Source organism: Eleutherodactylus coqui, chromosome 4 (assembly GCF_035609145.1).
Source record: "Eleutherodactylus coqui strain aEleCoq1 chromosome 4, aEleCoq1.hap1, whole genome shotgun sequence".
In the NCBI taxonomy this organism is placed as follows: domain Eukaryota; kingdom Metazoa; phylum Chordata; class Amphibia; order Anura; family Eleutherodactylidae; genus Eleutherodactylus; species Eleutherodactylus coqui.
Window position 1 is genome coordinate 26,660,922 of NC_089840.1, and position 21,926 is coordinate 26,682,847.

Below are 21,926 nucleotides of genomic sequence, written 5' to 3' on the forward strand. Positions count from 1 at the left end.
TCTCAAATACAATTACCGTTCCAATAAGTATCAAGGCAGTTTATTTCCAGCAGAGAACTCAATGGGAAACATAAATAACAGATTAACAGAAAAACATGTTGACCAAATAGATGATTACGGCCGAGCGGCATACATTTTATCCTCCAGCACTCACGCTACGCTTCTTTTCAAGGAATTCAGCAATGGTTTTCTTATAAACATTTTCTCGGTCTGGTGCTCATTCCAAGTAATAAGCATATGCGTAAAGCTAATTACTTCAATAACATGCATTACTTCATGGGTACAGCTGAAGAATGTCTAGATTTGATCATATGTTATCCAGTAGGGTAGGCAAAGACATAACTACGGTGGATGCAAGGGCTGCAGTAGTATCCTGGCCTGGGAGGTCTCTTTTCCGATGTACACTATGTTACCAAAAGTAATTGGACATCTGGGGACGAATCAGAACTAGTATTTATTTCCATATGTTAATACTTAGTTGGCCTCCTTTGGCGCTAAAGACCCATTTACATTGATAGAGGATCACTCAAAAGTCGCTCAAACGAAAGTTTGAGTTACAGTGTTGAGCGATCATCTTTGTAAGTAGCTAAGTAGCTACTATAGAATTTGCAGCTGGAGCAGGACACTGCCAAGGCTGCTACTAGAATACAGCTGTTTTGTATAAGCAAACAGCTGTATTTTTCTCCACTCTGACTGCCAGTGTCCCTGCTGTGAATTCCCAGCAGGACACAGGCACAGAGAATCTTATCAGCGCAGCCAGATGATAACACCCTGCTCCACTGATAACAGCTGATCGCTCAGTTCTAGCTAGAATTCAGCGATCAACAACTCGTGCTCGAAAACTGCACGATGTCCCTGCATTTAGACAGAACGAGAATTGCTCAAAAGACGGCTTTGAGCGATTCTAGTTGTGTCTAAAAGGGCCTCAATGACATCGGATACTCTCTGTGACATATTTGCGACTATTGTCTGATACACTTCAGCTGGTATTTTTCTCCATTTATCCAGCAAGTGTCTAGCGAGTTCTTTCAAACGATGGGGTAGCACCACAGAGGGAAAATATCAAATGTAGGAAAAGGAGGACTTACCTGGACGTCTGGAACCCCAACAAAAGGGGCCAGACCTCCATACCTGCAGTCCTAGCTCGACAAGTAACCAGTCTTCCTATGCCATCCGCACCACGAGAGCCGCAGAGGAATCCAATGAACTCTCAAAGAGTTTTTAGAGCACAGAAAGAAAATATTTTAAAATGTCAAAGAACTGAGCGCTCATACGAATACTGACCAATCCAAGTTGCCAATTGGCAAAAATAGTGTTTGTAGATTCTTACTTTGAAGGAGGGGGGTGTGGTTTATAGAAGCCCCCTCCTAATACCGTAGTACCCTGTTTCCCTGAAAATAAGACATACCCTGAAAATAAGACGTAGCATGATTTTCCAGGATTTTTGAGGATGCAAAATGATTTTTCAGGCTTTTTGAGGATGCTTGAAATATAAGCCCTGCTCCAAAATTAAGCCCTGCTAACAGTTAATTTAAAAAGTCAATTTAAATAGTGTCCAGGCAGCTATACATGTAAAAAAGTTAAACCTTTTTGAACAAAAATTAATATGACACTGTCCTATTTTCGGGGAAACACGGTAGTAACCACAGGTCTTACGTACTGGATATAAAGTCCATGTATTTATTTTTGCAGCAGACAGACAGATATGATGCAAATACCTTTTTTGCCAATTGGCTACTTGGATTTGTCAGTATTCCTATGAGCACCGAAGAAGATTGACACTGTTTATATTTTCTGCCCGATCATTTTAGTTTGCCCCAAAGATGTTCAGTAGGGTTGAGGTCAAGACTCTGTACAATATTGTCTAGAATGTCAGGGTTACCTCTGTGTTCATGGTTCTTACCACTAGAACCAATGGATCGAGAGAATGCCATGTAGAACCTATCCAGACCATAACAGAACCTCCGCCATACTGAACTGTTGGCACAATACACTCAGGCATGAGGCATTCCCCAGGCCCCTTCACACCCAGATATGTTTAGCTGATTAGAAAATGGAGTAGAGTGATTTGTAACTCCATAGAATGTTCTTCCATTGTTTAGCGTTCCAATGATCATGCTCCTTGCACCATTGTAGACAGGCCAATACATTTTCTTTGAGAGAAGTCTTTCAGACATTTATAGGATGAATGGAGGGAAAACCAGCTGAAGTGTATAGGACATTGATAGAAAGTATTCCACAGCAGGAATCCAGTGTCATTATGGCCAAAGAAGCCCAACTAAGTATTACTATATAGAAATAGATACTACTTTTTATTCCTGCTTAGGTGTTTAATTACTTTTGGTAGGCTAGTTTATGAAGACCAGTATTATAAAGAAAGCATTATAGTTGGGGGACTCGTTAGAGATTTGCATTGGGGCCTGACAGCTGCAGATTTCACTGCTGAGGATAGGTGTAAAACGTCAGATATCTGGGAGAGCCACCAATCATTAGTATACCACAGATTGGAAGTAAAAGCATGGGTCTGGCAAGGACAATACTCAAGGCAAAGATAGAACTTTACTTCTCTTTTTTTGAGCCAGCAATGATGAGTTTCAGCTGGAAAGGTACAGATAGATAGATAGATAGATAGATAGATAGATAGATAGAGATAGATAGAGATAGATAGATAGATATGAGATGGATAGATGGAGGATAGATAGATGTGAGACAGACAGATAGTTATATATGAGATAGATAGATATGAGATAGATAGATAGATAGATAGATAGATAGATAGATAGATAGATAGATAGATAAGATATGTGATAGATAGATAGATAGATAGATAGATGGATAGATAGATATGAGATAGATAGATAGATGATAGATAGATAGATAGATAGATAGATAGATATGAGATAGATAGATATGAGATCGATAGATAGATATGAGATCGATAGATAGATATGAGATAGATAGATAGATAGATATGAGATATGAGATAGATAGATAGATATGAGATAGATAGATAGATATGAGATAGATAGATAGATAGATAGATAGATATGAGATAGATAGTTATGAGATGGATGGATAGATAGATAGGAGATAGATAGATAGGAGATAGATAGATAGGAGATAGATAGATAGATATGAGATAGATAGATAGATAGATAGATAGATAGATAGATAGATAGATAGGAGATAGCTAGATAGATAGATAGGAGATAGATAGATAGATAGATAGATAGATAGATAGATAGATAGATAGATAGATAGGAGATAGCTAGATAGATAGATAGATAGGAGATAGATAGATAGATATGAGATAGATAGATAGATAGATAGATAGATATCAGATAGATAGATAGATAGATATAGGATAGATAGATTGATAGATAGATATAGGATAGATAGATTGATAGATAGATAGATAGATAGATATGAGATAGATAGATAGATAGATAGATAGATAGATAGATAGATAGATAGATAGATATGAGATAGATAGATAGATATGAGATGGATAGATCGATTGATCAACAGTTTTTTAATGGGTTACGATAATTTTCTGTGCTAATGTTCTGTGTGATATCCTAACGTTTGCTGCATCTGTATGTTATTATAAGATTTAATGGATTGTTCACACATTATCCAATTACTTTATATGTGATTACTGTGATGATGATGATGATGATGATGATGATGATGACGATAACATTTATTAATATTATTGTTATTTAACTCTTCTCTTATGTTAATACTTTGCCCATTGGGTTTCATCATGATGCTTAAAGGTTTAAAGGCAAATTACAATTTTCGGCTCTATCTATATTGCCATCTTAGAGTTCTATCATTGTTTCTGCCATAAATGCTGAAAAAATGCACAGAAACTGTGACAGATTCAGAATTCGTCTTTTTTTTCATAACAGAACAGAAGAATGGAAATGTTAAGTGTGGACAGATCCTTAGAAAATAGCAGGTTTTCATTGTATAATTAAAAGTGGCACAATTTTCCACTATATTTCCTAGGCTATATCAATTCTCCAAGATCTCTGCTTGCAGTCATTGAACAGGAGGCATAATTTTCTCTCTCCTGGTCAAGTGATGGACACACGGTACAGCTTTCAGAGTTACGACGTGTAATGCGCTATTCATCGGTATGATTGCCGCATGACCAGGACAGATTGGTATCCATAGGAGGTAAAGCATGAAGAATCCTAATCAATGACTGCAAGCAGAGATCTTATATGGTACAGAAAATATGTAGTCAATTTTATCTTACACGTACACGAAATACACTCATTTTTTGCGCAAAAAAGTTGCGCAGTTGCGAGAGTATTTTAAAATATGCCTGTCTGAAGCTGCCCTTTGAGCGAATTTTCTCTACAACAGGTGCATTAGATTTTGAAAATGTCATTCGCATTGCTGCTACTGTAAGGCCGGCGGCACACGGGCGCACCAAATTCCGCAAGCGGGATCCCGCAGCGGAATCTGGCTCTGACCTCGGCCGGTGACGTCGTGTACCTTCAGTTTTCTGTTTTGCGGATGACCACGTACGCTCGCCATTGGTCATGCGCAGTACAGATTTTTCGTTTAAATATTCGTTTTTCCTGCGCCATTGCTAGTTGATTACTTGGGAATCCGCAGCCTAACTGCAATGCTAACTGCAGATGGGCTGCGGGTCGGACGGGTTCTGCACAAAAATAGAAGATGGTGCGATTTTAAATCCGCAGAAATGTGCAACATATTTGCACACGCAAATCATGCTTATGGGTACAAACCCATAAACGTCACCGATGGGTTCTACTTTCTTGTGCATTGCGTGCACATACTTTATGCATGTAATAACGTGCGCAAATACAGTTGCCTGAAGGAGCCCTTAGCATTCAAAACCGACTTGCGCAAACTGCAGAGAATAGAACCCATTGATTTCAATGTGTCCCCTCACATTCTGTGTTTTTGCGCTTCGTTTTCGCACACACAAAAATATATGCCACATGCTCTAATTTTGTGCGCAAATCTATGGGGTTGTATTTGCAAATGCGTACCCTATCCACCTGAAATCACAATTTTGCAGTGTAAATCGATAACATCAGGGACTAATTAGGCTGCCCAGCCAGTTAAATCACAACGCGGGTGCACTTTCATGGCCGCATAACGGGACGAAACAAAACCATTGATTTCAATGGTTTCGTTCTCTTTAGCGGTATTCTCACCATGAATAGTCCGGGTGAGAAAAGATAGAGCAGGACCTATCTTCCCTCTTTTTTTTTTCAAACTTGTGCAGACTTGCACGGAGTTTGAATCGTCCAGAAAAAAAGAAGAAATCCGTTAATGCGCAACTACGCTCCGTAGCAGCGAGCGTAATTGCGTATACACCCATCTGAAGGAGTCCTAAAGGTCTATTTACACGCAACGATTCTCACTCAAAATTCACTCAAAGCTGTCATTTGAGCGATAACTGTTGTGTCTAATTGCTCAGACATCGTGCAGTTTTGGTACACGATTCATTCCTCGCTCAGTCCTAGTTTTCTAGAATTCCGGGATGAATTCTTATCAGTGGTGCAGGCTGTTATCACAGTCAGCAGCACTGATAAGATTCTTTCAGCTCTTTTCCTCTTGGTAATTCACAGTGGGACGCGAGCTGTAAGTGTGGAGAACAATGCAGCTGTTTGCTTATGCAAAACAGCTGTATTGTTCTCGTAGTGATCGCAGCAGTGTACCGCTCCGCCTGCATAGCTCTTTAGTATCTAATTAGCTACTATAGACTATGCATAGATGATCGCTCAGAACTGTCACTCAGGCCTTAGTCACACGGGCGTTTTTTCACGCGATTTGCGCATCGCATGACGGATGCGCATGCGCAAATCGCGTGACCGGCGCCGAAAAATCGGCCCAAAAATCGCCCGAAAATCTGCTCCTAGCCGCGTTTCATTAGAAACGGGCCGGAGCTGTCCAGCGCATTGCATTCAATGGAGCCGGCAATACAGCGGCTCCATTGAATGCAAGCGCTGCGGGCGTGCGCGGGGTTAATTGTCGGGAAGGGGTTAAATATATAACCCCTTACCTGCAATGCATCCTTAAATGTGAAAAAATAAAAAAAAAGGATGTACTCACCTGCTCCCGGCAGCTGGAGATCCCGGCGGTCGGCCTGCAGTGGGTGTGAAGGAGGTGTGACTCAGGCTTGCCCCTGATTGGCTCAGCGCTGAGCCAATCAGAAGCAAGTCTCAGTCACACCCATTCATGAATTCATGAATGGGTGTGACTGAGCTCAGCCTCTGATTGGCTCAGGCTGAGCCAATCAGGGGCAAGCCTGAGTCACACCTCCTTCACACCCACTGCAGGCCGACCGCCGGGATCTCCAGCTGCCGGGAGCAGGTGAGTACATCCTTTTTTTTTATTTTTTCACATTTAAGGATGCATTGCAGGTAAGGGGTTATATATTTAACCCCTTCCCGACAATTAACCCCGCGCACGCCGGCAGCCCATTGCTTTCAATGGAGCGGCTGTATTGCCGCTCCATTGAATTCAATGGGCAAACATCGTTCTTCTCTGCCACAGCTGTTCCAGCTGTGGCAGAGAAGAATGATTTGTCTTCTATATGTTCTCAATGGGGTCGGCGCTGCTGCCGCCGGCCCCGTTGAGCGCATATAGAGAAGAGAACAGGAATCGCAGATCGCAGATAGGTGCGATCTGCGATTTCTGTTCTCTAATTTATCGGACGAGCGCATAAAAAGCGCTCATGTGTCCGATACCATTGCAAAGCAATGGTTTTAAAAAGTCGCCGGACGCATGCGCATGCGCAAATCGCGGCAATAAACGCCCGTGTGACTAAGCCCTCAAACTGTTGTTTGAGCGATGTTTGAACGATTGTCTTTCAGTGTAAACGGGGCTTAAACCGTAGTTTGCAATAGTCAATTTTTCACCTTTTCAGACACCCCGCTGTGGCTCATTGTAAGAGTTTTTGCGTTTGCCGCCCACCATTGGCTCATGTTGTAGCAAATGAATGACTTCAGAGTTCAGTATGTAAGGTGTGAAATCATTTACTTCTTAGTTTCCATTGATATAGACCAAAGGAAAGCACCGCAGGTGAAACAATCACATTCATAAGTGATTTCCATCTTCTTCGCATGTCATCATTTGCTTGTTTGTCTCCCACTTCTTCACAGCATGTTGTTTTATCCACTTTTGCCCACCACCGCACAACCCATCATACATGGCATGGATGGAAGCTTGGTTCTTGTCGATTAAACTCACTCTCCATAGCTTCAACCATTACTACACTTCTAAGTCATCGAAATATTAATAACGCATTTTATTTACCTTTTATAACGAAGTGAACCATAAAGCGAGAGTGATTTAATGTTCTAAAATAACCAAGTGTTTGGATGACTTTGCTTTAAGCATGTCTACGTTAACGTGTGTCTACATTACCCAACTTAACCATTGTTATGATTTTGTATGCTATGATTTTGTCTTTATGTTTCATGTCTCTTTTTATGTTTTCCCATTGACCAGAACCTTTATTTACAACCACAATCATCCCCCTTTTCACCACTGCAACAGTCAAAACCTCTGTAACCATAACACCCCGTTCAACCTCATCCGTCTCTGGCACCAAAGGTATGTTTGATCTACCATACACCTTCTGCACTAGTCTGCGGGCAATGTCAATGGCTGAGATGAGATAATTGAAGCTAATTGGGTTTGGAAAATGTCAATTGTGGATGACTGGCCTGGTTTAGCCACATATATGGGAATTGTTGAACATAATTTGTTTCCGTTGCCATGTAAATGCCTTAACTTTTTTAGCAATAAATGGTCTACAATGTTCTTTCACTTTAAGGTTTTTTTAATCTTATTTAACCCCCCAGCATTTTAGGATAAGCTCTGTTCATTCTGCAGGATAAGCAGAGGGCGCTCTACTTTAAACTGCAGTAGCTTCGGTTCTGTTGGTGGTTATATCGATATGCTTTGGGTGTCATTTTAAAGCCAAGAAGTGGTTTTAAAGCAACACCAAAAACATGTCCATATCTCTGATAGAACCGGAGCTAAAGCTGTTTAAAGTAGGGTCGGGAATACTGAATTTCCAACTTTCAGGTTTCAGTCAGTGTGGCTTATATACTAATACTGTCTAAAAGTTGGACAGTGAAAACTTAGATTAGACAGTCCTAAAATTCTCCAGATATATCACTAAAATAATAAATCTGTCAAATTTTAAGATTGTCTAGTCTAAGTCAAGACCACCTATTAGTTGGCTAAGTTTGTAACAAAAATTGTGCCAAAATTTGGGCGCAATTTGAGCCAATAAAGCACAATTTAAGTAAAACTGTCTGACGGTGTCTAAAAACACGATAAATGTGGCAGAAGCATGTAAGACTGTTTTTTGTTGTAATTTGAGCCAGAAAACTGTTGTGTTTTGAATAGCAAAGAAGCTACAGTGAATACCGAGAAGAGAAGGAAGGGTAGGGGGGACAAGTTTGCAGCAGAAAAGATCTGTATTTCTCCTGTATTAATCCCTGCCCATGGGGCCGGCCAACGTGGCCTATTCCTAATGTTATTACATCTTAAAAAATCAGGGAGCACATTTGCTCTCTGATTGTCACATATGGGGGTCTTTTTCCCACAAAAGGAGTGAAATGATGAGGACTTACTTATCTCATCACTGTTTAACTCCTAGTCATTACTGACTATGGCATCTAAACATTTTTACAGAAAAAATAATAAAACATTTTTTACCCCTTACACAAGGTTTTAAATATTGAAAAAGTAAAAGCAACAAAGAAATCTACTCACCACATCCTTTATAATACCAATAAAAACTTCACATTGTTCCACAAAAAAACAAGGCCTCACACTGCTCTGCCGACTGAAAAACAAAAATGCTTTGGTCTTGGAATGTGATAACACAAAAGTTCTTTTCTTTTTAAGTTGAAAACATGCAAAAGTTGCAAAACATAATAAAACATTTATAAATTTGGCGTTGTCATAATCATAAGGACTGCAAAATAGAGTTAACATAATATTTGCACCACACGGTGTGAATGAAATAAATCCCAAGAAAATGGTGAAGTAGCTTTGGCCCATTGCCTCATCGAAAAAGAATTAATGAAAGTAATTCAATACATTTTATGTGTTTAAAATTAGATCTTATAAAACCCCAAACTCGTACCGCAAAATATAAGGTCTCCTACAGCTGCAATGATGACAAAATAAAAGTGTTATGACTGCAGGAACACAAAAGGAGATACGATTTACTGGCTCTAAAGGGAAATTGTCACCTGTCTAAAACACCATAAACTAACTTATAGCTCTGTTAGGTGAGGTGACAGGGAGCTGGGTGCTCTATATTTCACACTCACCTGCTTCCTAATTCCGATGGTGCTCCCCTCTGAAATCCAGGTGCCAGACGAAAATACAAGACTTTTCAGAGCCGCGTACGCGCACTCTCTGATAAAAGTCTATGAAAGAGTGCATGCATGGGACTCTAAGAAGAGCCAGACTTTAGCAGTGGGCACCAGGGGAGCCAAGAAATGGGTGAGTATGTAAAACGGAGCACTCGGCTCTCTGTCATCTCGACAAAAGCACCATAAGTTTTGTTTATGCTGCTTTAGGCAGGTGACAGGTTCCCTTAAAGGGTAACATTAGTTATGTCACTAGGGAGTTAAAAATGCATGAGTTTTGTTCCAAAAATACTTACATGAGACATAAATTCAAAATCTGTCATTTTAAAAATTATATTTTTGGGAGGGTTTTTCCAATTTAACATGATTGTTAGAGGGGTTGAATATTATAATATCTGTTAATGGCCTTTTACACGGTCAATGATCGAACACGAACACTCCTAGGAACAGTTTTTTCGCTCAATCATCGGGCTGCGTGAAGATACTGCCGATCATGTGTGAACCCGGAATGTTTTTCCAACAATGATGAAGCTCTATGTGAGATAAATGATCATATGAACAATCCTTTATCCCCCAAATAAGTCTGAATCGGACTGCTCCAATCTCAGCCACCGATCTATCTCCTGCCCCTGCACTGGGTTCCAGCACTGTGCTTCCCGGATTTATTAATTTTGGTCAGCACAACATTGGACATCATTGTAGTGGACACATGATGATCCAATGGCCAGGAACAGAGTGGTTTCTTAATTAAAGTGCTGGGTAAGATTCATCATTGGATACACGCAACCCCTCCCCCCCTCCCCACCACAAAGAAATCCAGAGTGCTTCTTTTTATCATTGGCAGCAGCACTTCCACATTTCACAAAATGCAATGTACTGCCAAGAATGATTTTTTTGGACTGTGCAGAAGATGTAATCAGACAACAACTGAGTGTTTCCTGGTTTGTTGGCTCATTGCTATCCAGTTTACATGGGTCAGTGGCTCTGTAAACAATTATTTGCCCATGTAAAAGAGCTTTAAAGGTGTTGTACCAGAATTGCCCCTATCCACTTGCTGATCAGTGGGGGTCTCACCACTGAGACCCCTCCACCAATCTCAAGAATAGGGATCTTGTGTCCTCTGTCCTCCTCACTGTGGGGTTACTGCATCCCCACAATGGGCAGAAGACTGAATGAAGTGCTGGTCATGCAAGCGCACCAGAGCTTAATTGACTTTCAATGGGACTGCCATGATACCCAGTGGATAGGAGATAACTTGGAATTCTGGTACAACTCCTTTAAGAACATAAAGAGGTATTTCATCTAACCCTGCCTATGGGAAGTCTATTTTATAATGTTTGCTTTAGTTGTGGGAAACTCAATACCCAGAGGAAAGCAACATGCATTGGAAGATCCTGAAAGAGTTTAGAAGGGACCTAGATGTTTTTCTTGAAAGTAATATTACAAGTTCTGGATACTAGATTACTGGAGATTGGTCATTGATCCAACGATTGCTAAATATGTCTCAAAGAGACATTTTTTTTGCTAAGATGATGAAAATAGTTTTCTGCATCGTGGGACTTTTGGCTTTTTTCTGGATCAAGAATGCAGAAGTGTAGGTGGAACTACTGAAGAGGGACTTATTTTTTCATGCTTTTTCATGATTGTACGACACCAGGAAGTTACATTACATAGCAATGCACTTACTTTTGCTATTAGCATTGAATAATCGAGTTGTGACCCCTTTACTTTTCCTATTTAGGACCTAATGAATGGTCGTGCCAAACTTCATGTACAACACAGGGAAGTTAAAGAATTAGATTAGGTACATTGCAGAGGGGTGCCAATAAATACTCTTGCACTTAGCATTGAATAATCGAGTTATGACCACTTTACTTTTCCTATTTAGGATCTAATGAATGGTCGTGCCAAATTTCATGTCCGTATGACACCGGGAAGGTACATTACATAGGGATGTACTTACTTTTGCAATTAGCATTGAATAATCGAGTTGTGACCTCTTTACGTTTCCTATTTAGGACCTAAAGAATGCTCCTGCCAAATTTCATGTTTGTACGACACCGGGAAGTTAGAGAATTAGTGGCGAGTCTATCAGCCATTGAGGGCTTTCGCCTTTATATATATAGATTTGACGCTTTTATATTTGATATCTGCTGTGTATGAAAAATCGATCAGCCTAGTGGGAAGAGTTGATTCTAGTGGGAAAGGGGGCATGGCATAAATGTGACAATAAACCCTAAAGTTTTGTCATGTCACAAAATTTACCACCTAAATACTGCAAAGGCAACTGCTGCTTGTTGTGAACTAATTGAAAGATAACAATAAGTGGATATTAACTGTTGTGCGATTATTGAAATATTTGGATTGGGAGTGATTGACCCAATTAAAAAAAAAAACAGGAATTGGGACTCCCAATTCCATCTTCCATTAAAATCAAGTAAAGTGAAAATCAGGTTTAGTAACTGCTCCTTGAGCAACAATTGTAGTGGCCCAGTAATTAGCACTGCTGCCTTACAGTAACAAGGTCGTAGGTTCAAAGCCCATTAGGCTTAACATCTTCATGGACTTTGGAATACTTCATGCAGATATTACCTTTGGTCAGATTTAAACCTATAACTCTAGCAGTGCTAACAGCTAAACTACCACACCTGTACTTTCTGCTCCAAGCAGAAAACTGTCATTTTAGTGATTTTTGCTAAAATTCATGGATGATCCGATTTAGCAAAATTCAGCCAGATGTTATCACTTGGCAGATCACGACAAGCAACACTACCCATCTGTTGCAGCCTAAATTAGCAACTGGATCATTCCAACAGTTACATTGTACTCCCAGTAACCCATATCAGGCTATACGTATACAGACCACATATAGAGGGTGCACCAGTCTTAAAGGGGTTGTCCCGAGGCAGCAAGTGGGTCTATACACTTCTGTATGGCCATATTAATGCACTTTGTAATGTACATTGTGCATTAATTATGAGCCATACAGAAGTTATAAAAAGTTTTATACTTACCTGCTCCGTTGCTAGCGTCCTCGTCTCCATGGTGCCGACTAATTTTCGCCCTCCGATGGCCAAATTAGCCGCGCTTGCGCAGTCCGGGTCTTCTCCTCTTCTCTATGGGGCTCCGTGTAGCTCCGTGTAGCTCCGCCCCGTCACGTGCCGATTCCAGCCAATCAGGAGGCTGGAATCGGCAATGGACCGCACAGAAGCCCTGCGGTCCATGAAGACAGAGGATCCCGGCGGCCATCTTCAGCAGGTGAGTATGAAGACGCCGGACCGCCGGGATTCAGGTAAGCGCTGTGCGGGTGGTTTTTTTAACCCCTGCATCGGGGTTGTCTCGCGCCGAACGGGGGGGGGGGTTTAAAAAAAAAAAACCCGTTTCGGCGCGGGACATCTCCTTTAAGCAATAACTGCTACAGCAGCCTCTGACATCCTGTCAACAGGCTGGCTACAACTTCTAAACAGATTGCTGATGGGGAGCATAAAGGTACGATGCCAAAGCTGGAACACGAAATGTATCTATAAGATTTCATATTCAGGACTCTTTTGGTCTCTGTCTGGCAGGTATATGTCAAAACACAGCAAACAAATAGGCATAGGATATCATAGTAGAATATCATAGACTATTACATTTAGTAAATGTTTAGAAAATGTTCTACATAGTAACATAGTATGTTTGGCTGAATGAGGACAATGTCCATCTAGTTCAGCCTATTTCCACCCTCTAGTTTATCAGAGAAAGGCAAAAACCTCAAGAGGCAGAAGCCAATTAGCCCATTTGGGGGAAAATTCCTTCCTGACTCGATAATGGCAATCAGAATAATCCCTGGATCAACCTTTGATAGTTCCTACCTGACTGTTAGGGCTCATGTCCACGGGGAAAATAAGAATTAAAATCCGCAGCGGATCCGCACCCCATAGGGATGCATTGACCACCCGCGGGTAGATAAATACCCGCGGATCGTCAATAAAAGTGATTTAAAAAAAAATGGAGCATGAAAAAATCTGGACCATGCTCCATTTTCATGCGGGTCTCCCGCAGGCTTCTATTGAAGCCTATGGAAGCCGTCCGGATCCGCGGGACACAAAAATCATATTTTACTTACACGCTCCGGTTCGTCTCTTCGGCGCCGCGCCATCTTCTCTCAGTCGCGGCCGGATCATTTTGCTTCGGCCCGGCGCATGCGCGGGGCACGTCACCGACGTCATCATGCGCATCCGCCGAGCCGAAGAATGAAGATCCGGCCGCGACGAGAGAAAAGGACGCCGCCGCGAAGAGAAGAAACGGAGTGGATGGGAGGTAAGTTTATTCTCATTTATTTGTATTTTCAGCGCTCATGTCCGCGGGGCAGGAGGGACCCGCTGCAGATTCTACATGTAGAATCCGTAGCGGGCCCGATTTTCCCCGTGGACATGAGGCCTTAGACCCAGAACTACAAACCCGCTGGTCACCTAATGTCTATATCCTGCAATATCCTTCCGCTCGAAAAAGACATCTAGTTCCTCTTAAACTCCATAGTGGATTTTGCCATCACCACGTCATCAGGCAGAGAGTTCCACAGTCTCACTGCACTTGCAGTAAAGAACCCCCTTCTGTGTTGGTGATAAAACCTGCTTTCTTCTAGACGTAGTGGATGCCCTCTTGTTACCGTCGCAGTACTAGGTATAAACAGATCATGGGAGAGATCCTTGTATTGTCCCCTCATGTATTTATACATAGTTATTTGATGGCCCTTAGCCGCCTTTTTTCCAGGGTGAATAATCCTAATTTTGATGCCTCTCTGGGTATTCCAGTCCTCACATTCCATGTATTAGTTTAGTTGCCCTTCTTTGGACCCCCTCAAGCACTGCAACATCCTTCCTGAGCACCGGTGTCCAGAACTGTTCACTGTATTCCATGTGGGGCTTGACAAGTGCCTTATACAGTGCAAGAATAATGTTCTCATCCATCGCCCCTATGGCTCTTTTAATGCACCCCAAGACTTTATTAGCTTTTGCAGCAGCTGACTGGCATTGGTTGCTAAATGTTTGGTATATATTAGTTTTTGTTCCCAAAGTGTTTTTGACTACGCTGTGAAATTCCTTCTCTGGTTCCATCACAAGTGCGGAAAATGACATTGAGACAAACCCCGAAACTTGAATAATGATAGGCCATTGGGATTAGTCAAGTGGACACAACTTTGGTGTCTGTTTAGCAATAATTCTGTTGCAGCTCCGTTTCTCCTGTATTTGGAGTATAGAATAGCATAGTTAACTAGTCGGACTTGAATCCTGCAGGGTAGTGAAAAACACTGTGGAACACAAGCATATACTGTGGGGCTGATTTATTAAGGTCCATGTTTCGTTTGCCGATCTTAATAAGCAGCCCCGCTGTCAGAAGATGCGCCTGATATGTTTGCATATGATGCCTCCTAATATTTTCCCAAACTTTTTAGGTGCTCTTCTTAGGGCTCTTTCAAATTACTGTATGCGTTTTTTACGGTTGGCCATATGCGCCATAAAATTGAAAGCATTGGGCTGCCGGTAACCCCTGCAGTGATTTTCAGGGAAGAGCTTTAAATATAAGCCCTTCCCTGAAAATCATCCCTGTTTGTGTAAAAAATAAATAAATAAAATAAAAAATATATATACTTACCTCTCCGCCGTTGCCGTGTGAATATTCTCCACGGAGAGGCTCTTTGTCACTGAACACGTGACAGCACTATCACAGTGATCAGTGCCAAGGGGACTCTCCGCAGGGAGTAAAGAATACCTTGCCACAGCTGTCACAGCTGTCACAGCTGTGGCAGAGGATCGCGATGTTCTCCCATTGCTTTCAATGGGACCTGCTGAGTGCTACGACTAATCACAGGCAGCACTCAGCTGTCATTCAATGAATGGCTGAAAGCTCCCTGGGATTGGCTGAGCGCTCAGCCAGTTAAATACAGCCGTTTCAGCAGGCGGGGATTTCAAATTCACACCTGCTAAAAGAGCTTCAGAGCAGCTTAGGGAGAAGACGCGTATGGACGCGCCTGAGGAGAGGTGAGAATATTTTTTTCAATTTTTAATACATTCTAGGGATGATTTTCAGGGATTGCTTATATTCAAAGCGCTTCCAAGAAAATAACTGCACGGCTTGCCAGCAGCCCATTGCTTTCAATGCTTGTCTGTATCCATCCTCAGCTTGTAAACATGTGATTTTGCATATGAGTGCGATGTGTTTTGTGAGAAAATCACATTGTATTGCTGAACGTGCAATTGTAAAGCGCATTTTATACACAAGTGAATATTCGCATGTATTTTTGATAGATGTGCCTGACCAATGCAACGAGCCTAGTACTTTCAGTGGGACTGGTGCTGCTGCCGCGCCACTGACAGCAATGGGATGCAGTGATTTTCGGGGAAGGGCTTGAAATATAAGCCCTTCCCTGAAAATCATCCCCAGCTGCTGGAAAAAAATGTAAAAAATATGTACATCACCTCTCCGCTGCTGTGCAGCTCCAACATGTCTTCTCCCTGGCTCCCTAACACTGTTCTAAAGCGCTTTCTCCTGGCCAGGGATTTAAAAATCCCTGTCTCCTGAAAGTGCTGGGTCTGATTGGCTGAGCGCTCAGCCAATCACAGGCAGTGCTCAGCCATTTATTGAATGACATCTGAGCGCTGCCTGTGATTAGTCACAGCGCTCAGCCAATCAGAGGCAGCGCTCAGCCATTCATTGAATTCATAGGTGCACAAAAAGAAACCCTTGTGTGACTGAGTTATTAATGTGTGGATAGCACCAGATCATGGCTGATTCTCAGCACCCAATTTATGCAAACAGGAATATTTCCAATCACTATCAGCAAGCGGAAATAATAATAGTTATGAAAATATGATGCATACTGTAACAAATAATTGAAAATCGTGTCTATTCAAAAAAATTGCATTTTATTTGCTTCAGACTGGACAACCCCTTTAAGTGATAGCTATGGTGATAGATTTCACATTTCCAAAATGTTCAGTGACCTGAGAAGTTTGACTTAACATGAAAATCACATAGTAACCACAAAATTGGACCTCATTCGGTCGTGTATTTAAAGCAATTCTCTCATCTCAGTGAACGCTAATGTATTAATGATTTACCAGGCTGCTAATTTACAAAATGGAATATATTTTTCATCGCATGCTTCCATTGAGACAAATGAATGAGATTGACAAGTTTTCACCTGTAATAGCAACAGAAAGCGTTTTCCCAAAATGTGCGTGGAATAAAGCGGCACGGATGAATGTGAAGATAATTTGCATATTATTGAAGCAATTACTACATGGAGAATATAGAAAAAACAGACAAATAATGTGACAGAGCTGCTGCTTTAAACCTGCTATTCACCTCTAAATAGACACGCACAGTATATGTAAAGAGTGAAAATGGGCTGGTTCAACTCCTACCATAAACTAGAAGGTTTCTGAACTTTTTATTTATTTATTTTTTGTCCAACTTTTTATTCAACACTGTTTACATTAAATGGCCACTTTGTTAGAGAACTCCACCTACTGTGTTTCCCCGAAAATAAGCCCTATCCCGATAATGAGCACTACCCCGATTTTCGGGAGGGGGGGGTTGAAATATAAGAATTCCCCCCAAAAATTTACCTTGGCTAAACTACATGAACAAACATAGCTAACAAAACTAAACTACATGACAAAAAAAAACAGCAATGCTCACCTACTCGGCAGCATTTGAGTCCCTTGCGCTGGTCTTCGTGCTGCGGCAGGCTGCCATGACACAGCACCCTCTTTCTGGTGACAGGGCTTTGAATACCCCACCTCCAGCAAGCGAGTGCTGTGATTGGATCACGAATGCCGCTGGCTCGGAGAAAGACGAGAGTACCGCATTCGGCCTCCTTTTATCTTCACAAATCTGTCTTGGTGTAGATTCCACTATGTCATGAGATTGTTCTGCAGTAACATCGGCCCCTGCAGGCAGGAAGCTTCTTGTTGTCGTCATAGATTAGATGAAGGTGCTGACATGTTCTGAGCAGCTGACAGGAGGAGGTCATCAATTCATGCTGCTTGCGCCAAATTCTAAACCTCCCATCAGCATGGTGCAACAGAAATTTGGATCCATCTGACCAGGAGATGTTTCTCTACTGCTCCGTGATACAATTTTTTTAGTTTTGACCACTGGAGTCTTGCCTTTCTGTTCATTTAGACTGCAATGGCCCTGGAACTAGTTGTCTGATGTTATAGCCCATCTGTGCTAAGAAACGGTGAGTTATGCATTTGGATGCATTATTTGGAGCACCAGTGTTTCATTCGCCTGCTCTGGACTGTGCACCACCTGTTGGTCAGTATGATTTTTGACCCCTTTGGGTGACGAGTATTCTCGGTATATTCTCCACACCATTACACAAAAAAACCCTCAAAGTTGGCATCGAAACCCTGGCCTTGGCAAGTCTAGCATCAATGACCTGGCCTTGTTGTAAGTCATATCTGTCATCTAATGTGGATTAACATTGAAACTGATCCACAGAAAACTTGCCACGTGATTTTATGCTGCACTCCATTGTCACAGGGAGAATTTCCATACAGGGGCTCTTCAATCGTGAAATGGACGGGTTCTCTAAAAAAGAGGGCATTCAGTGTACAGTAGTTCCATGAAATGTTACCCTGTTGGTTTGCTGCCTTATTACAGTTTCAGGCCTTAGTCAGACGGGCGTTTTTTCGCGCGATTTGCGGATCGCATGACGGATGCGCATCCGCAAATCGCGTGACCGGTGCGCGCAAGTCGCCCGCAAATCGCCCGAAAATCTGCTTCTAGCCGCGTTTCATTAGAAACGGGCCGGAGCTGTCCAGCGCATTGCATTCAATGGAGACGGCAATACAGCCGTCTCCATTGAAAGCAATGCGCTGCAGGCGAGCCCGGGATGAATTGTCGGTAAGGGCTTAAATATATAAGCCCTTACCTGCAATTCATCCTAAAATGTGTAAAAATAAAAAAAAATTGTATACTCACCTTCTCCCGGCAGCCGGAGCTCCGCGCGGCCGTCCTGCAGTGGGTGTGAAGGGGGTGTGAGTCAGACCTGCCCCCTGATTGGCTCAGCGCTGAGCCAATCAGAGGCATGCCTCACTCACACCCATTCATGAATTCATGAATGGATGTGAGTCAGACCTGCCCCTGATTGGCTCAGCGCTGAGAGGCAGCAGTCACTCACCCATTCATGAATTCATGAATGGGTGTGTGAGTGTTTTCAGCCTCTGATTGGTCAGGGCTGTGACCAATCAGAGGCAGATCATTGAGCAGGCAGGGATTTTAAAGCCCCGCCGGCTGAATAGTGCCAAGAAGCAGTTCAGGAGAACTGACAGCGGCCGCGGCTGGACTCCGGCTGCAGCGGAAAGGTGAGTATACAATTTTTTTTTATTTTAACACATTTTAGGATGCATTGCAGGGAAGGGCTTATATATTTAACCCCTTCCCGACAATTCACCCCGCGCACGCCGGCAGCCCATTGCTTTCAATGGAGCGGCTGTATTGCCGCTCCATTGAATTCAATGGGCAAACATCGTTCTTCTCTGCCACAGCTGTTACAGCTGTGGCAGAGAAGAATGATTTGTCTTCTATATGTTCTCAATGGGGTCGACGCTGCTGCCGCCGGCCCCATTGAGCGCATATACAGAAGAGAACAGGAATCGCAGATCGCAGATAGGTGCGATCTGCGATTTTTTGTTCTATAATTTATCGGACGAGCGCATAAAAAGCGCTCATGTGTCCGATACCATTGCAAAGCAATGGTTTTAAAAAATCGCCGGACGCATGCGCATGCGCAAATCGCGGCTAAAAACGCCCGTCTGACTAAGGCCTCAGGGGTTTCAGGGTGCCTTCAGACTTGCGAGAAACTCAACATTTTTTGAGTTAGTGAAAATGCAGAATTATGAAACCAATAATTTTCAGTGGTTTCCTTCACATTGGCGATGTTTTCACTCAAACGATGTTGCGTGAAAAAAAAGTGCGGCATGCCCTATCTTTCTGCATTTACCTTTTTTTATATCCCATGTTTTCCTACGGAGCCTCCTTTTTATCGCATCACAAAGTACAAACTTAGGGCTCAGTCACACGGGCGCATCGGCACCCGTACACAGGCACCGATGCGCCCGTGTGACTGAGCCCTTCCTGCAGGAAGAAGACGGCTGTCTCTCTGCAGCGCTGAAGAAAGAACACATGACCGGGCGCCGATAAGCCCGTGTGACTGAGCCCTTATGATTTTCATGTGATGTGTTCTTTACAATTGAAAATCCTATTGAGTTTCGCACTAAAAAAAATGTGAGAAAATCGCAAGTGGCAACAATGTTTTTGCCAGAAAAAGCAGTGTTGCTGCTCAATAATTGGGGAAAAAAAAGCCACGATTTTGAAGCGATTTTGTTGCGGCGCTATCGCAATCGCCAGTGTGAAGGAGCCCTCACTGTCTTCTTTTATTATTATGCATTTCAATATAAAACAATACTAAATATTTTTCCATTCCAGAAATGCTAGAAGATTGCAGAAACTCGGTTAACCCATTTAGGACCAAGCACTGTAAATTTACGGTGCCTAGTCCCGGTCTTAAAGCCCAGCCGTATGTTAAATTATGGCAGGGATTAAAGCCTCCTGCTTCTGCAATCAATCAGAAGTAGAATGGGTTGTCAGCTGTTACTCACAGTTGATAACCCAGAAGAGGAGGGAAAAGTGTGTTTTAACTCTTTCTGCCTCCTCCTTTCTTTAGTACACAGTGCTCAATGAGTGATATGTACTATAGGGAAAGTGGAAGTGTTTCTTCCACTACAGGAGCCCAGGTGTCATGTGACCACCGGGATTCCCTGCTACAGCGGAGCTGCAGGGACATAGTAAACTCTGATCAGCTCTGCCAGTGACTAGTTTCAGTACAGGGGATGTTTCTCCCTGTAACTGGGGCTCCTATGGATGCCTCAGCTATAGTGGGAAAGTATCGAATAAAAAAAACCCCAAAACATGTGAATGTCACCCAGAAGTCTTATATGACGTCATAGGGACATAGATAGTAAAAAACATAATTACATACAGAAGTAAAAAAAATTACAGAATAAAACAACAATACATACATAAGAAAGAAAATAACCCAAAGCCGGCGCCAACCAAAACCGTCCTATATGCGCTCTGCAATCCAAAACCATAAATATTATAAATCAAAATGTCCGAAACAAAATGAGGAAACCGTTCTCATACTTTATTTTAGTGTAAATTTACTAATTAAAAAAAATAACTACAAATGTTAAAAAAATCATTTTTTTCAGCTTTTTACCCCCCCCCCCCAAAAAAAAAAAAATTAAAAAGTCAGTGAAAAAGATATTAAAAAATGCAGCAAAATTATTTTTCGTAGCTAAAGAGAGCCGTTTTTTAGACCAAAAGTGGAACCACTTTTAGGGCCTAGGGTGGCAAGACCGTTCATCTGATCATGCCACAAATCTAATCATTTACATATCTGCCTGAGATGGACATGCATGCTTCTAGGTGCTTGATTTTATTTATTATTTAACAAAAACTGTATAAAGGAAAGATAAACAAGGCCATATCTGACTCTGGACCTCCAGTGCCAAGAGCATCAAATTGTGAGGGGGCATCTGCAAGAGATTTTTTTTTAAGTCTATTATTTAGCTCCCTTCACTTCCCCAGACGCAAAGCCCCTTGTTGTACCGTGAAGAGAGGGATAGAAGAGTGTTTCATGCTCGCCACATACATTTGCCAGGGTGGGACTCCAAAAGACAAACAGAAGCCCCCTCCACTTGCTTGCCCCTGTCCAAAAGTGAGCACCTAATTTATTAGTTGAACCACGGTCATTCTGCTCCACCAATCACAGGAAGGCCTGTCATATAATTCACCGCAGTTCTGAAAGGAAGACGCATGTAGCAATCCACCTCCAGTGATCCACCCATGGAGTACATTATACAATTATTTAATGTAGGTTGGCTTTCTCTCATGGCGCAAGGGTGGTGAAGGAGGACAATTATCAGACGGCAAGAGACAGCAAGCTTTGATCTGAATTTTTCTTCTAATGTTGATGGTGGAAAATTACGCAATCTCATATCTATCTAATATGTATCTAGCTATTCATCTTTTCTGCCTGGCTATGGATGCCAGAGTAGTTCAAAAAGTGCACCAATTATGTCATCAGTTGTGTCGGCTCCAGCACGAAAATACGGGCAGGACACATCTAATATATGGGGACCCAGTCTAAAGCAGCCATGTCAGGAGAGTTGACATGTTCTCTTTAAGACCTTCCCATCAAAAGATGTAAATGCACATCCTGGCTAAGAAGAGAATTCCCGCAAATGCATGATAACTTACATTCTATGAATGACGTTTTCCAGGAAAAAAAAAGGGATTTTACTGTAAAAAAGTGGAAATACATAAAAAATATTATTTTGGTATTGTGGCAGTCATACCAACGCGTAAAAAAAATAATCATGTAATTTATGCTGCATGCTTAATGCTATAAAAAAGATAAGCATTGGCACAATTAGTGTTTTTTTTTTCTTCATGCCCTCCAAAAAATAAAAAAAGGTA

The 21,926-nt window shown here is 42.0% G+C and overlaps 1 protein-coding gene across 2 annotated transcripts in view; it reads left to right on the top strand.

Annotated features, from left to right (window-relative positions):
• Nucleotides 1-21,926, top strand: part of CADM2 (cell adhesion molecule 2) — a 256,503-nt gene that overhangs the window by 125,683 nt on the left and 108,894 nt on the right. Inside the window, exon 6 of one of the 2 annotated variants that reach the window (XM_066599143.1) lies at nucleotides 7,504-7,608. The exons of the other annotated variant lie outside the window; for it this stretch is intronic. Within the exon in view, the coding sequence (XP_066455240.1) occupies nucleotides 7,504-7,608 (105 nt within the window). The remainder of the gene's footprint in view (nucleotides 1-7,503; nucleotides 7,609-21,926) is intronic. 2 annotated transcript variants of the gene reach the window in all.